The 14,464-nt window shown below is 42.0% G+C and overlaps 1 protein-coding gene across 1 annotated transcript in view; it reads right to left on the reverse strand.

The window, feature by feature from the left end:
* Positions 1–1,930: 1,930 nt before the first annotated feature.
* NUAK1 (NUAK family kinase 1) overlaps positions 1,931–14,464 on the reverse strand; it is a 64,151-nt gene continuing 51,617 nt past the window's right edge. Inside the window, exons 3-7 of the mRNA XM_066634096.1 lie at positions 14,089–14,240; positions 11,291–11,356; positions 5,710–5,829; positions 5,261–5,393; positions 1,931–3,107 (exon numbers count right to left, since the gene is read on the reverse strand). Coding sequence (XP_066490193.1) covers positions 1,963–3,107; positions 5,261–5,393; positions 5,710–5,829; positions 11,291–11,356; positions 14,089–14,240 — 1,616 coding nt within the window. The 3' untranslated portion in view covers positions 1,931–1,962. The remainder of the gene's footprint in view (positions 3,108–5,260; positions 5,394–5,709; positions 5,830–11,290; positions 11,357–14,088; positions 14,241–14,464) is intronic.

A 14,464-nucleotide genomic window follows, 5' to 3' on the forward strand; every position in this document is an offset into this window, starting at 1 on the left:
CTGTTGTAAAGCTCCCCTAAGTCTGCAACTCAAAAATCAAAATCAAATTTTGCAGCTGATCAAACTAAAATTCTATTCTATCCATTTGCATAAGAGTATGCAAATTTAGGATACATATGATCATGAATTTCCTTAATCTTCATAGTTCACATTATTTGCATAGAGTGATGAATGACTGATGCTTTCAGCTTTTTTATTGGAATTTCTTCTTCAGGGGGGATGTTCTCATTTCCAGACCTCTGCTAGAAAAGCCTCAATGCAATTAGTCTCACCTCCTTCCTGCCTTGATTGATTCTAGCCTCCCAGTAGCCATACACAAGGGAATGGAAAGATAGTACTGGCAGGTAGCTATCTTAGCTCTTTGTGCTTCCTGTTGTCCTTAATTTTTCCTAACCTCGTTTGGATTAACAATTGCTTCTTCTAGTGAGATATTTTGGAGTGGCCCTTGACGTGCCTAGACATGTTCCCTAAGCTGTTCTTATATATCTGGATTCCGTAGGAACTAACCCCTTTTCTTTGGGTATGGTTGTTTGCACTGGACCAGATGCAGAAGACTAGCAGGTACTGGATCAAAGGTCCTGGGAGAAAGAAACAGAGTGCACTCTCATCCAGAGTCCTATGAAATTTGTGGGACAACGTGCTTAACTGCACTGTGGGGTTCAAGCTGGCTTAAGCATTCCTCTGCCCACTGAATGGTACTGTTATGGAAGGTATATTATAATGTCTGATTAAGCGTGGCCAACATGTTCTGAGGTTTCATCTCTGCAATCAAGAGGGCCTGAACCTTATTGTTCTTAATTAGGACAGCTGAAATCCTCAGGATTCTGCTGAAGCTGGCACTTTCTGTCACATTAGATGCTGTGTCCTCACTGTGGCCATGCAGAATTCCAGAGCCCTTGCTTCTTTTTCCTTATCACCTTCCTCACTCTCAGCTCTTCATCCGTGTACTACATCGCTATACCTTTTCCTAGACCAAGTTCTATAAATACAAACACTTTCCACTCAAATTACTAAACGCTTTTCACAAGGTGGCTCTATCAGGCAATACTCGGTACTGTCAATCATCAGTTGAACAACTACACTAGAGCTGATCTGTGCTGTAGGAAGTCTTTATGGATCAGGGCTATGTTTGGCTGGCAATCAGAAAACATCATTAGCTACATACCCATCTCCAACAGATTTCTTATGCTTCACAGCTGACTTTAAATAAAACTGATTATTCGATTTTTTACTTTTAGTGTTATAGCTTTTCCAGTGGTGAATTATCTTCTCTACTATAAATATATATACCATTTTTCCAGTTTACACTTTGTCTAACTTCAACTTACAGCCACTGGAACATCACACTTTTCTATCTCTTAGATTCCAGAGTTTTTCCTTCATGCATTTTTGTAACTTCCTTGGACATTAGGTAGTATTTCAACTGCATGAACTACAAGGTTGCATAATGACAATGAGATGAATTTTTCCCCAGAATACATAATTGAAGGATTTCTTCTCTGTGTTCAACAGCACTCAGTGGTGGACCTCCCACCCACTCGGCAAAGGTCCACGATGGCACCTCACCGTGGGCTCTCACTGCCCCTCGCATGGAAATCCGCCCCCCCCCCACTCACCTGAAGCTCACAAAGCCTTGTGCAGCCTGAGCCTACGTTGGGGAACTTCCTGAGGTTTCCCCGACGCTATAAACTGTGCTTCTGGAAAACCAGAAGCACAGTTTCCGACCCTGTCGGGAGCCTCAGAGAAGCTTCCGTGGGGTCCTAGAGTTTTGTTTGATGTCCTAGAGTTATGGACCCTAGAGGGTCCTAGAGTTATGTTTGATGGCATTTGCCCCATCAAACATAATGGGAGGTCCGCCACTGACATCACTTTAGTAGTGCCACTGTCAGCAAATTGCTAGTTGGGCCAACTCCATCATAAAGGTACCCTTTCCTTTCAGCTGTGTTCTCCCCACCCCCTCCACTAGTTAAGTTTATTACAGATCTCCAGAGCTTTCTTGTAGACCTGAGTTGCATCATCCATATCTGTAAGGAGAGAAAAACTGCTGTTGCCTGTCCGATTCCGAAAACGCTTCAGGTATTGTGGTCGTGAGCGGTTTTGGAGTCCTTGGAAATCTTGGATTTGGAGGAAGTTCTCAGCAGACACACAGCTCCTTATCCTGAGCTTATTCTCCTGCAAGTCCACCAAGTCAAAAGAGTCACTGGATAGGATGCTGTCGTCGCTAATCACACTAGAAGGGCGGCTGTAACTTCGAGCCAATCCATCCCCAGGCAGGACAACTTCCTCCATAGCTTCCAGTGTTGGTGTGTTGGGGCTGACTAAAGCTGAAACTGTGCTACTGGTAGAATACTTGCTGCTGTGTTTCAAAATACCCTTGCGCCTGTAGGAATGGGTGTGAGACTCTATCCTTAATGTTTCAATGATACTTGGGGACGTGTCACTGTTTCCTTCATCCTCATTTTGATCCAAGAGTTCTGAAGATTCACTCCGTTCTGGAGATGAATAGTAACCAGATTCTCTCTGCTGAGTCTTCTTGAGAATTCCCTTTTTTGGCATTAAGGAAGACTGCTTAGTGCTGTATTTACCCGTTACCTCCCCCTCCACAATGCTCTTGATGGACATGCCTGTCCTACATAATTCCTGTTCCATTTTAAAAGTGGAGGGTAACACTGGATTGACTACTCCTTCTATGAATCCTGCACTGTGAGATCGATGTTCACTATTGCTCCTTTTCTTCAAAATGCCTTTTGGCCTCTTGGAGTTTAATTTGCATGCATTTTCACCTCCTCCTTCCTGGATAGACTGTGCAATGTCATTTTCCTTCTTTGATTTTTTCAGGGACCTCTGCCTCTCTAGTGTGACTTCAGATCCTTTTGCTTTGGAAAGGCACTTCAATTTGGTATCAGTCTCTGGCTGCAGGCCACTAGAACGATGATGCCAGTCTATAAATCTAGACAGCAGAGGGGACTCAGAGTCTTGCAAGGCATCACAATCGCAAACGCTGCTCTTATAGCCCCAATTTACCCACCAGTGGTTGGCTATGTCTTCAATAGTTGCCCTGCGCTCAGGATTCACCATTAGCATCCACCTGATTAGGCCACGTGCATCTACAGGAAACAAACAGCAATTAAAATCATTGCATCTTCACACTCATTCATATTCATTCTAAATCAGAAACGTGACATAGGAACAGGTGTGCCCAAATGCTACAAGAGAACAAGAGATCCAGAGCTCTTTTACGGCCATCTAACTTTGGGAACTGCATGTGTGTGTGTAGTACTTGAACATTCATGATACAAACTGCCTCTGTAATCACAGATTTCTGCAATCTCAGTAGTCTTCCATTTTAAGACTGGTATTGCATAATATATGGGACACTGAATGACTATGACCTACTCTGCACTTAGATAATAAAGTATCAGTGTGAATTCCAGCCTATGTACTGGGAATTATTTTTTAACTCCACCTTGGTGGGAATTAGGCCTAGCGGCACAACAGAACCACAGCAAGTCCATCATCCAACATGTGCTAAAGGGATCTTTTCCCATAACAGCTTTCTAGATGCTCCAGTCAGGGAGCAGACTTTCCTTATCCAGGTGTCATCTTCAGGAAAATTTCTCCTTGGATGACCAATGACCTGACTCATGTCTGGCACGTACCCACCCAAAATTCTTCTGAACAAACCAGGCAGTTAACGTTTACCCAAAGCAATACAGGCCCATATCCTAACCAATTTTCCAGCAAGGGCATAGCTGTGCCAATGGGACGTGTACTGCATCCTGCAGTTGGGTGGCACTCATGGAGGCCTCCTCAAGGTAAGGGAATGTTTGTTCCCTTATTTCAAAGCTGCATTCCCCTTATGTCAGTGCTGGAAAGTGGGTCAGGATTGTGCCCACAGTCTATTAAGTGCAAGACATTTATTCAGTAAGTAAGTCTTGATGAGCATTTTTCTTAGATAAGAGCAAGAGTAGATGATGTTTTGAAGAGAATGGAAAATCTTTGGATTGTCCTATTAAGCCTGCTATAGAAACACATGGTTGATTAACCCATTTCTGCCCAGCCCACAGGTATACACATTTGATCCCTGTTGTGTATATGCAACGTTGGGCAGAAATGGCTTAATTTATTTATTTGATTTACGTCCTTTCTTATCCCAAAAATTGGGGGCAGGTGACAGTATATTAGTCAGTCCTGGCTCTGTACAGAGGTTGTGACTTTAAGTTGAATGAAATACGAATAATTTTGCCTGAAAACAGGTTGTTGATTCATTGTAGGGCAGTGATCCTAAGTCATGTTTTAAATGGAAACAGGCAAGGCTAGCCCAGGGCTAGGGCTCACTAGCCACTGGTAACAGCACTCTTGGATGACTTTGCAAGGAAAGCAGGATAATATGTTTTTGCAGGTTCAACTGCTTTGGTATAGTTAGCAATCATGGAAAAAGAGGAAAGGTCATCTTATGGACTGATAACTGGCTAAAGAACAGGAAGCTGAGAGAAGGAATAAATAAGCAATATTCACAATGGGAGTGAAGTCCTTCAAGGATACTGTACTGGAACCAGTACTTTTCTACTTGTTCACAAATGATCTGAGTTATGGGCGAGCAATATGGTGGCCATGTTTGTGGATGGTGCCAAATTATTTATGGTGATGTAAAACCAGAGCAGATTGTGAAGCAGTCCAGAAGGATCTCTCCAAATTGGGTGCATGGGCAAAATGAATTGGCTGGCACAAACCGTATTTATCCCTCTTCCTGGGCAAGACCCACCAATATGGATCCACTAGAACTTGTGCTAGCGATTTAACTGGAGCAGGTCTGAGTAGACCCACTGCCATGGCTGGGGCTTTCCCCAGGGCAAATGGACAAATGTCCCTTTATCTCAAGGAAACCTCCAGACTGCTGGTGCAAGTGGTATTGGTGACATTGTGTTGGTGCAAGGGCATTTCATTCATATTGGGCTTCGAGCTTCCCTATTGTCATGCTAGCATGGCATGCTAATATTCACTAGCAACTTTTCACCATATGGCCGTTAGGGATCCTTGATGTTGCAGAAGAATCCCCCAGGTTTCCAACAATTGAAAAACATTCCTGCTGCGATTAGATAGTTTTAATACAAGCTGAGAGCCACCTGCACTCTTATCACTGATCATCCTGCTTCATCCACCTAGGTCCTCAATAAACCAAGGCTTAGACAAGAGATAAGACCAGCCATTTTAAACCCCCATCATCTCATTTCATTTTTAAATCAGATATTTTTGATACCTGAGGGCTGTGTTGGCTCACGATATTCTCCACTGCTGATCTGCCTGATTAGATTTTTGTGATCAAAGCCATCAAAGGGCATTGTTCCATAAACCAGAGTGTAAAGCAATACACCAAGGGCCCAGCTATCAACCTAAGCAGAGAGACAAGAAACATAAGGGCTGGAACAGTGGATTCCTGGATTTTATGAAACGACATGAAGAACAGAAGGAACTTCCAGCTATGCTCGATGAGGAGCATACAGGCATCCTGTGAAAAATCAGGCAATTTTTTGTGCATAGCAAATGAAAGGATGTCAGAGAAGAACAATTTATTTCACTTTTCGGGACAAGCTGGTAATCATTAAATCAAATTCAAAATGCTCATGTACCCCAAAACAATTATTAAATAAATAACAGCACTGAGAATGCTTTCGTTTCCCTTATTCCTTCTGTCCCTGTTCTGCTTACCTCTGGGCCTCGGTAGGGTCTTCCATTAACAATCTCAGGAGAAGCATACAACGGACTTCCACAGAAAGTCTGGAGAAACTTGTCTTTCTGATAAAGATTTGAAAGACCAAAATCTGCAATCTATAAAGACAAATGAAACAAGCTCCTGTAGTGTAACTTACTACGGTAATCAAAAGCAGTTTTTATTTATTGGCCAACATCAGCAATAGGAAGCAAGCAGAGCCTTCGCTACTGAGTGATTGCTGAGATTTACCATTAGTAAAAGCTAAGGATTTAGCTTCTCTGTTTTCATATTTTCTATAATTAAATCCAGAATTGGAGCATGGGGCATGTGGCACAGCATTCAGGTCCTTCCATTCATGTGCATCTTTCCTTGCCTCTATGTTACCAAAGTACATTTACATACAGATCAAACATTGGGAAAAGCTATCTACATAGCATTAATAGAATCTCGATGACTGCATCAAGATTCTTTTAATGTTATGTTTCACGGATGCACACGTGTGGCTTACTGCATTGGTGAAACAAAAACAAAAAATCTTGATGCAATCATAGGTATGATGATATAAAGATTGCTTTCATGCAGTGTTGTATAAATGTACACTGGTAATATCAGGTGGGGAAGATGCAACTGAACTGCCTGTTTTGGCAAAGCGTGCATGCCCAATGCTCTGTAAAAAATTCTTAAACTTACAAAAAAGGAATAATGGAGAATTCATAAGGTATCAGTTGCACTGCAAAAACAAATTCAGAACTCCCAAATCTGGGGCAAATCTGGATGAGCGGAATTTCAGGAACATTTCTAGTAAAACCACGTGCCTTTTTTGTATCAGAGGGAACTCCTGTAAAGATCTGCCAGATATCTGCCTTTAGCATTTGCCTGAAGCCTTAGGGTTCTCCTCCCCACAGCCTGACTCTTATCCCTCTCCGCTGGATCATCAGAGACTGTTACAGATCAAGATTAATGTTGAGTGAGAAAGACTTATACTAAAAGCCAATTAAAAAAAAAATATTGGGGAAGATCATATAGCTTTTGCTCCACACTCCAAATCAAAGTGACCCTGATATCTGGAATCAGATGGAAACTCTCCACCAAGTCAGATTAGCTAGCGATCCCAAGATGTTTTAACTTCTTCCACATTATGCATATTGATTGGTTGATCTGTTTGGCATGTAATGTTTTACTAAATGATTCTCTGAACCGACAAGGCATCTCTTGCTGTAGCTATCTTAATTACTCCTACAATCGGCTTCAGGCATACTGTAATCATGATGATCTAGGTTAATCTGGGGAGTGGTGGTGGAATGGATTGATTAAACAGAAAGTCCTGCTTTAAAGCAGAATGGATGACCTGTAGCATTCTTTCTCCAGACTCTATCTATCTATCATCATCATCATTATTATTAACAATATTTATATCCTGCTTTTCAATGAAAATTTCACAAAGCAGTTTATAGAGAAAATCAAATAACTGCACAGTATATCCAAAGTAGCAGTCACACGGGTGTACATCACTGCCACGATGATATTATTTATCATATGCAATTCAATAGTTCATCTCCACTCTATTGGCTGGTGCGTGTATGCTATTGTTCCTAATGTAGAACTGTTGTACTTCATCATCTTCCCAGTTCATTTGCAATGTGATGCCTAACTCAAACTCTATTCTAGCACTTTTATGGGGGTAGATGCAAGAGGGAAACCCTGGGGAGAAAATGGTGTTCTGTAAAATCTTCACTGTACGCCTGAAATCTCATTGGACTGGTATATAATTGCAGACTGAAAATGTTTTCTCAGGGCTCAAGCTGCAGTGAATTGCTTTAAATAAATTCCACTTTCCTATCGAATCACTCTGCCTGGCCGGCAGGAAGTCAGAATTAAGCTAAAGGACTGTGGTCTGTCAATCCAAATGGAATTCTTTCAGTCTTTGAACTTGGAGGCTAGTCCATGGAATTCACTTTTGTTGAAGTGGGTGGTAATGGTGGTTCTGATACGGTATGGCAAGCCTGTCTAGGACAATCCATAACCCCATCATTATCTGTTGTGCAATATGTGTGGATATGTCTCCATGTATGCATACCTGAACATATACTGTTCAGCCCAAAAGCCAGCTCCTAATGTTTTTCATTTCTGGCCATTCAGGAAAAAAATATTTCTCTCACAGCCAACTCCCATAATCACAGACTGATGTTTATCAGCTTCTCCCATTAAAGCTGTCATTTCCACACACCCCCTCCCCACATGGAAAAAAAAGTTTAATAGTAGCCAAGATTCCTTCTTGTTCTTGGCAGTTAAATGAAGCCAAAGCATTATTTTAAAAAAAAAGGTTTTCCAAACACGGGAGGAGTTGCTGGAAAGCCAGACTTCATATTCCCTTACCTTCAAGGAAATGGCTGTTTCCACTACCTACAATAAATATGATGAAATTTACTCGTGGAATATAAAGCTTGTAGTAACTCCAACTGTTTGGGTTTAGTGTAAATCAACATTTCTCTTTCAATTCAGTTTGCGCCAGCTGAGAAACTGGACCTTTTTCTGTTGTCCTCCAGGCTAGAAACTGTCGCTGAATTATTGAAATGAGATGACACCATCCACGAAACCCAAGATTTGCATGCACAGTGTACCGTTCTAAAGAGCTTCTGATTTTCTTCACAGGATCTTTCTACTTATCTTTTTCTTTTCCAATATCCTGCTATTGCTGCTGAATTTTCTCCACTGTGATCATTTTTGTTCGTTTGTTGCAACACAGTTGATTGATTAATTTAGGGAAAATAACAGTACTTTGACTTTGCTGGAGCCTGCTTGCCTTCAGTTTCTAGCTACACATGGTGAAGTTACAGAACAAAATAGCACTTTTAAAATGCAATTATAATTTGCAGGATACTATTAGGACAGCAAAAATAAAGTGAAGCTTGTTGTGAAGAATCAGGCACACACAAGAATTCAAGGTTTCAAAAGTCTCCTGGTTAACAAGAAGAGGAGAAATGGGTAGAAGGACTTCTGATAGCATAAACTGTAAATTTTGCACTAATCTATGGAAGAGTTTCTTGAAGAGACTTGCACTACAGGATTTGCAAATTTAATGTCATTCCTTCAGATGGTTGTATTCCAGTATCTGGTAACGTGGGACTCACTCTGCCTACTTACTAGGCAGAGTAAGTCTTACATATCGAAGAACAATGACATAGTGTGATGTAATTACCCAGAACTGGAGAGTTCCTGCCAGCCAAAGTTTCATGAAAAGAGGCAGACATCTTCATCTTCAGAGAAAGTGATGGTATCTTACTCACGTCACCACTTTCCACAAGGATGAACACAATAAAAGAGAACACCAAAAGCTAAATCTGGATAGTTCTTTGGGTCAGACAACTGGTATGTCAGCAAAGTTCAATAGTAAGGTTGATGGTAAACATGGTCACTTGCGTATTTGCTTGACTTGAACATTACAAACATTTCCATGTAATATGTACAGTGCTTTGGAAGTCATTGGATAAAATGTGTTACGTAAAAGAAGGTAATAGGGAAAGATATCGCACAAATACAAAGATTGTTCTCTTAACTTGCAAAACAGCACTTTTCTGGACTCTGAGAAATATGCATTTCCAAATATTTTCGGAAATGAGGTCTTCTTGATTTACCCTGCTGCACATCAATAATTTACAATCCCAGATGTGTTTCCTTGCCAACAGATATTGTTTAGTGAAACAGTAGGGAGGGGTAAGTCCCTGTGATTAATAACAGAAACCACAAAAGAAATTCTAAGTCTACAGTATCAAGGCTGATAGTGGAATTTTCCTTGATATCAAACATTGCAGATACGCCTCAACAATTCATCAAGTAAGATGTACAGGAGAACAAAGTGAGCTTCATTTGAAATAATCTAAATTCTGGCACTGTTGACTGAGAGGAGAGTAAATACGAATGTGAAGGGAATAAAATGGAAACTACAAGTGGTGCCTTGGTATCTGCTTACCACCACCCCCTGCAGATACCGAAATCTGCAGATCAAATCTGCAGATCTCCCCATCTGCTGTCCTCCTTCACTGTCCTCTGAGAATGCCCTTAAAGGCAAAAAATGTCACCTATGGTTTCCCAAGGGAATCCGGAAGTACATTCTTTTTTTGGCCATAATGGCCATTCTGAAGCTTGCAGAGGTCATGGGGTGGGCTTCAAAAAGCCCTCCAGCAGCGACCAGAGCACAGCTTCAGAGGGTTCAGGGTGGGCCAAGTCTAGCTCAACACAGATCTGGTGGAGCCCCGTTGAGCCAGATCCACAGATAGATAATCTGTGGGTACAGAGGCCCCATCTGTAGTAACAGCAGTACCAACTCAAAAACCCTACTAGTACTGCCAGCTAAATCACTGTTGCAGAATCAAGTAACCCCGTGTAGGGCTTTCAGGTCTGAGATGGGGATTAGACTGTGGCAGAGACCTCTTCCATAATGAACTGCCATCTTCCCCTGCCCCCAAACCCCCCCTCTCCTCCTCCATTCTGTGGTCCCTCTGTCTCTCTGCCTGATGCAGCACTTACTGCCCTGGTGGCTGTTGAGAGGGGTGCAGTGTCCACACGACTGCACAGGCTTTGCCACAGCACCACATACTCATGGTGTGTCAAAAAGTGCTTTAAAGAGCTTTTATGACACCCAGTGACTGTGCTGACTGATAAAAGGATTGGGCTCTTAGCATCTGCAAAGTGGGTGCATCATGTACCTTCAGACCACTGTCTTGGAAATCTGGTACCAAGGTAAGAATAGCAGCTGTTATTAAGCAGCTGAACGGTGAAACTTGGGAACGGCACTAATTTCCCAGAACATCCCACATCGTGTATCACAGTCTTTTTTTTTTTTTTTTGGTCTTCAGGAGAATGAAAAGGTCATTCCCATGCTTTCAGTAAGGATTTTTGACATAGTTATGACATCACCAAGAGCCAATCTGAAAGCTATCATTGTGTCTGGAGTCCTAAGGCCATTTCCTAATGAAGGACATGTGCTTTGCTTGAGTTTATTTTGAAATTGGACTTGCTTATTTTTCAGATGTGATCAAAAGGATGTTAAGAGTGCTCTGGAGGAGGCACTTGAACCTTGTAGACCATGAACATTTTCATGTCCCGAGCAGCCAGCAAAAATGCCATCTGTAAAGTAAACTGTCTTGTACAGGGATTCTACTGTTTTTACTGTTGAACTGCTATTGCTCCTCTGGAGGGGGGAGACGAGACAATTTCCTTGACTCTAAACAAGAAAACTCATTTTGGACCCAATCCTAGCCAACTTTCCAGCAGCTACAATGCTACACTGAGGTAAGGAACACATGTTAAGGAGGCCTTCATCACACACACACCCCACAACAGGATGCAGCACTCATCCCATTGGCACAGTTGCATCAGTGCTTGAAATGTGGATAGGACTGGGTCCTTTAGTTCCTAAGGCTAGTCACAATGAATGCCAATAAAGGTCTGAGTCAGAATGCTAATCAGAATGTAAAATGTCTCTACATTCCACTTATAAAGATGCTGCACAGGTTTAGAAATGGGCTTTGTAAAATCCTTTGATTAAAGTTTTCAGACAACAGAAAATGCCTTTACCTTAATATTACAATTGTCATCAAGAAGAATATTTTCCAGTTTTAGGTCCCTGTGAACGACACCATTCTGAAACAAGAAAAACAAAAGGAGGTGAGGATGGACAGAAAGGTGAATTTGTGGGAGAGCTTAATATTGGGCGGATTAAAGAAGTGAGCCATCAGGGTGGTCTCTGCATTTACACTTCAGTCATAACACTTGCAGCCTAGTAACTAGTGACAGGAGATGTATTAGTCACTTGCTGTGTGGTTAAGGGAAGAATGACTGGAATCTGTCCTCCCACAAAGCCTGTAAAACAGCAGGGGGACTCTTTTCGGAACTAATTCCAACCCCAGTCCTCTCTTCACTGTGTGAAAGTAATATAATCTTCCAAGGCACCAGAAAACAATCTCTCTCAGTGATGTTAGCACTTACAAAAGGTCCTGTTAGGCCTGGCAAACAAACATCACTGAAATACTGTGCTGCTTGCTATTCAAATGTTGTAAGCTTCTTCAAAATTTCGTGAGGATTCATACAGAAAATGTACGACTTAAGTCAGTGGTTCCCAAACTGTGGGTTGGGACCCCACTGGTGGGTCATGACCTGATTTTTGGTGGGTCGCCAAAGGGTGATGAAAAGATCAGATAATTGCCTCGAGCCCTGTGGTTATTAAAAAATCAGACACTGTAGTTGCTAATTACCCTACAGAGATCTCAGTTCCTGAGGTTTACAAGATAGCTGCTATCTTCCCTGCAAGGAGCTGAGCTCCTGCAGTCTGCAAGCATGTGTAAATATAGAGAGATAAAGTTTGAAGGTCTTTTTTGCTGGTTATTATTACTTATAAATAAATAAAATATTGCTTTTTTTTCTAGATCTTTTTTAAAAGTCTGGTAAACCTAGGTGGGTGCCAATAAGAGTGGTGTTTTAAAAAATGGGTCCTGATGCGAAAATGTTTGGGAACCACTGACTTAAGTCATTTACATCTTCTGTAAATACATCTTTCCGTGTTGTGAAGTGGGAAAGCTCCAACCTCTTCTGCTGTGTTTTTAACTCAGAGGAAGATTAAAATAATATGTAAGGGAGGGAGGAAAAGTGTTCGTTAAAAAAAGAGTTAAATTATTTTGATTGCCCACAGTCATGTTATATATGGAACATGACCTAATTTAATACTTAGGCAAATGATACCCTCTTTCAATACACCTTCATATTTCAAAACAAAAACATGTAACTCATTTCATCACTTTCAGTTCATTCACATAGCACAGTGTTTCCCAAACTGTGGGTCACAATCTGATTGTTGGTGGCTCATGAAACTGACAAGTTGATAGCTGACAAGGAAAATGTATTGAGCCTTATGGAAAGTAAAACGGAGCTGCACATTTACTTGTGAATAGGAAAGTGTGCCTTGGCCATTTGACCAAAGGCCAGGCAAAGGGAAACACGTGGACACCAGAATGGTTCTGATCTGATGAACGCAGAGCTCAATAAATGCTCAAAAGCACCCCACACACACACAGACACCAGAGTAAAAATGATAAAACAGTGAACAAGTCCTGGTAGAGCAGGGGTGCTCAATAGGTGGATCACGATCTACCGGTAGATCGCGAGGCAAAATGAGTAGATCGCGGAGTGCCGACCCCCGCCTTCAGGTGCCTCTGGGAGGAAACGCCGGGAGTAAGGCCCATTGTACTCAATGGGGCTTACTCCCAGGTAAGTGTGGCTAGGATTGCAGCCTCACAGCCTAATCCTAGGCATGTCTACTCAGGAGTAAGTCCTGTTATACTCAGTGGGGCTCAAGGTACACCAACATACATTGTACACATAAATGTTATATGTTATGATGGCGCAAACATTGTAAAAAAAACTCTGGTAGATCTCCAGGCCTTGCTGGGTTTCAAAGTAGCTCTCGAGCCAAAAAAAGTGTGAGCACCCCTGTGGTAGAGTGTCATTTTAAAAAGTGGGTCCTGGCACTAAAACATTTGGGAAACACAGACATAGCACCTTTTAGGGCAGTGGTTCTCAACCTTTACACAAAGGTTGAGACCACTAAGTATTTGGGGGGGGGGCAAAGGTGACATCGGCATGGCAGGGATCACGTGGCGGTGATGAAAAAGGGTTTTTTTAGATGTACCTGGGGTACTGCTTGCCCTTTATTTTGCGACAAAAACCAGAAGTGAGTTGCAGTTGCTTCAGGGAGCCGTTCTGAGAAACAGGGAGGCCCTCAGAAGGGAATATGGGCCCTCTGCACTCTCCGGAGGGCCAGTGCTACTCCCAAGTATGTCTAAAAAAACCCTTTTCATGGTAGTGGCACAATTCCCACAATGCCATTGCCGCTATTCTATTGTTGCTAGTGTCACCACTACCCTTAAGGGGGAATGCAGTGGTTCCAGTAGCCCTGGGGGGAGTCTCAACCTCTAGGTTGTATACCATTGTTTTATGGTACAGAGCGGTTTAGAACTCTTTTTCACTACCAAGTTTCACAAGCATACTTTTCACATTGAAATCTGCTATTCTTTCTGTGTACTGCGCTCCCCCCAACTTACACTATGGTGGTTTTGGAGCAATTCTGAACAGTAGGATCAGCCCTGAAGTGAAATGCATTTCAAGTGATACATGTGAACACTATCCAAGAACAAATAAACATTCTTCCATGTGATATGCATGCATGTGAAGCCCTCCACAGACTCTGATCACTTTTGAAACCCAGCAGTAGTTGCTAGGGAATATTTTTGCTTCTCTGTTCACAGTCTACTGAACACATGGGAAAGGACATCACCACATGAATCATCCAGTGTTTAAGCTGGCTCAAGTCGTTTGCTCACCTTGTGGCAGTAATGCACGGCAGAGACAATTTGCCGGAAGAAGTGTCTTGTCTCCCGTTCACTCAGCCTTCGCCTTTCACTGATATAATCATACAATTCTCCTTTACTTGCACACTCCATGATGATCACGATTTTATCTTTGTTCTCAAACACTGCAGGTTAAAAAAAAAAACAGCACTACACTTTTAATTCATTTGGTTTAAGAATTAAACACACACACACAAGATCAGCCTGATGACTTACAGGGAAAAGGGACCCGCTACAGTCTGTTTCTTCCAAGGTACTGACCCAAGTGCCTTCTGCTAACCTTGATTCCTGAGGAAGGCATCCAGGGTAGCCTTCCATCACTTTTCACAGAGGTACAATACAGCACTAT

This window comes from Tiliqua scincoides, chromosome 7 (genome assembly GCF_035046505.1).
Source record: "Tiliqua scincoides isolate rTilSci1 chromosome 7, rTilSci1.hap2, whole genome shotgun sequence".
In the NCBI taxonomy this organism is placed as follows: Eukaryota; Metazoa; Chordata; class Lepidosauria; order Squamata; family Scincidae; genus Tiliqua; species Tiliqua scincoides.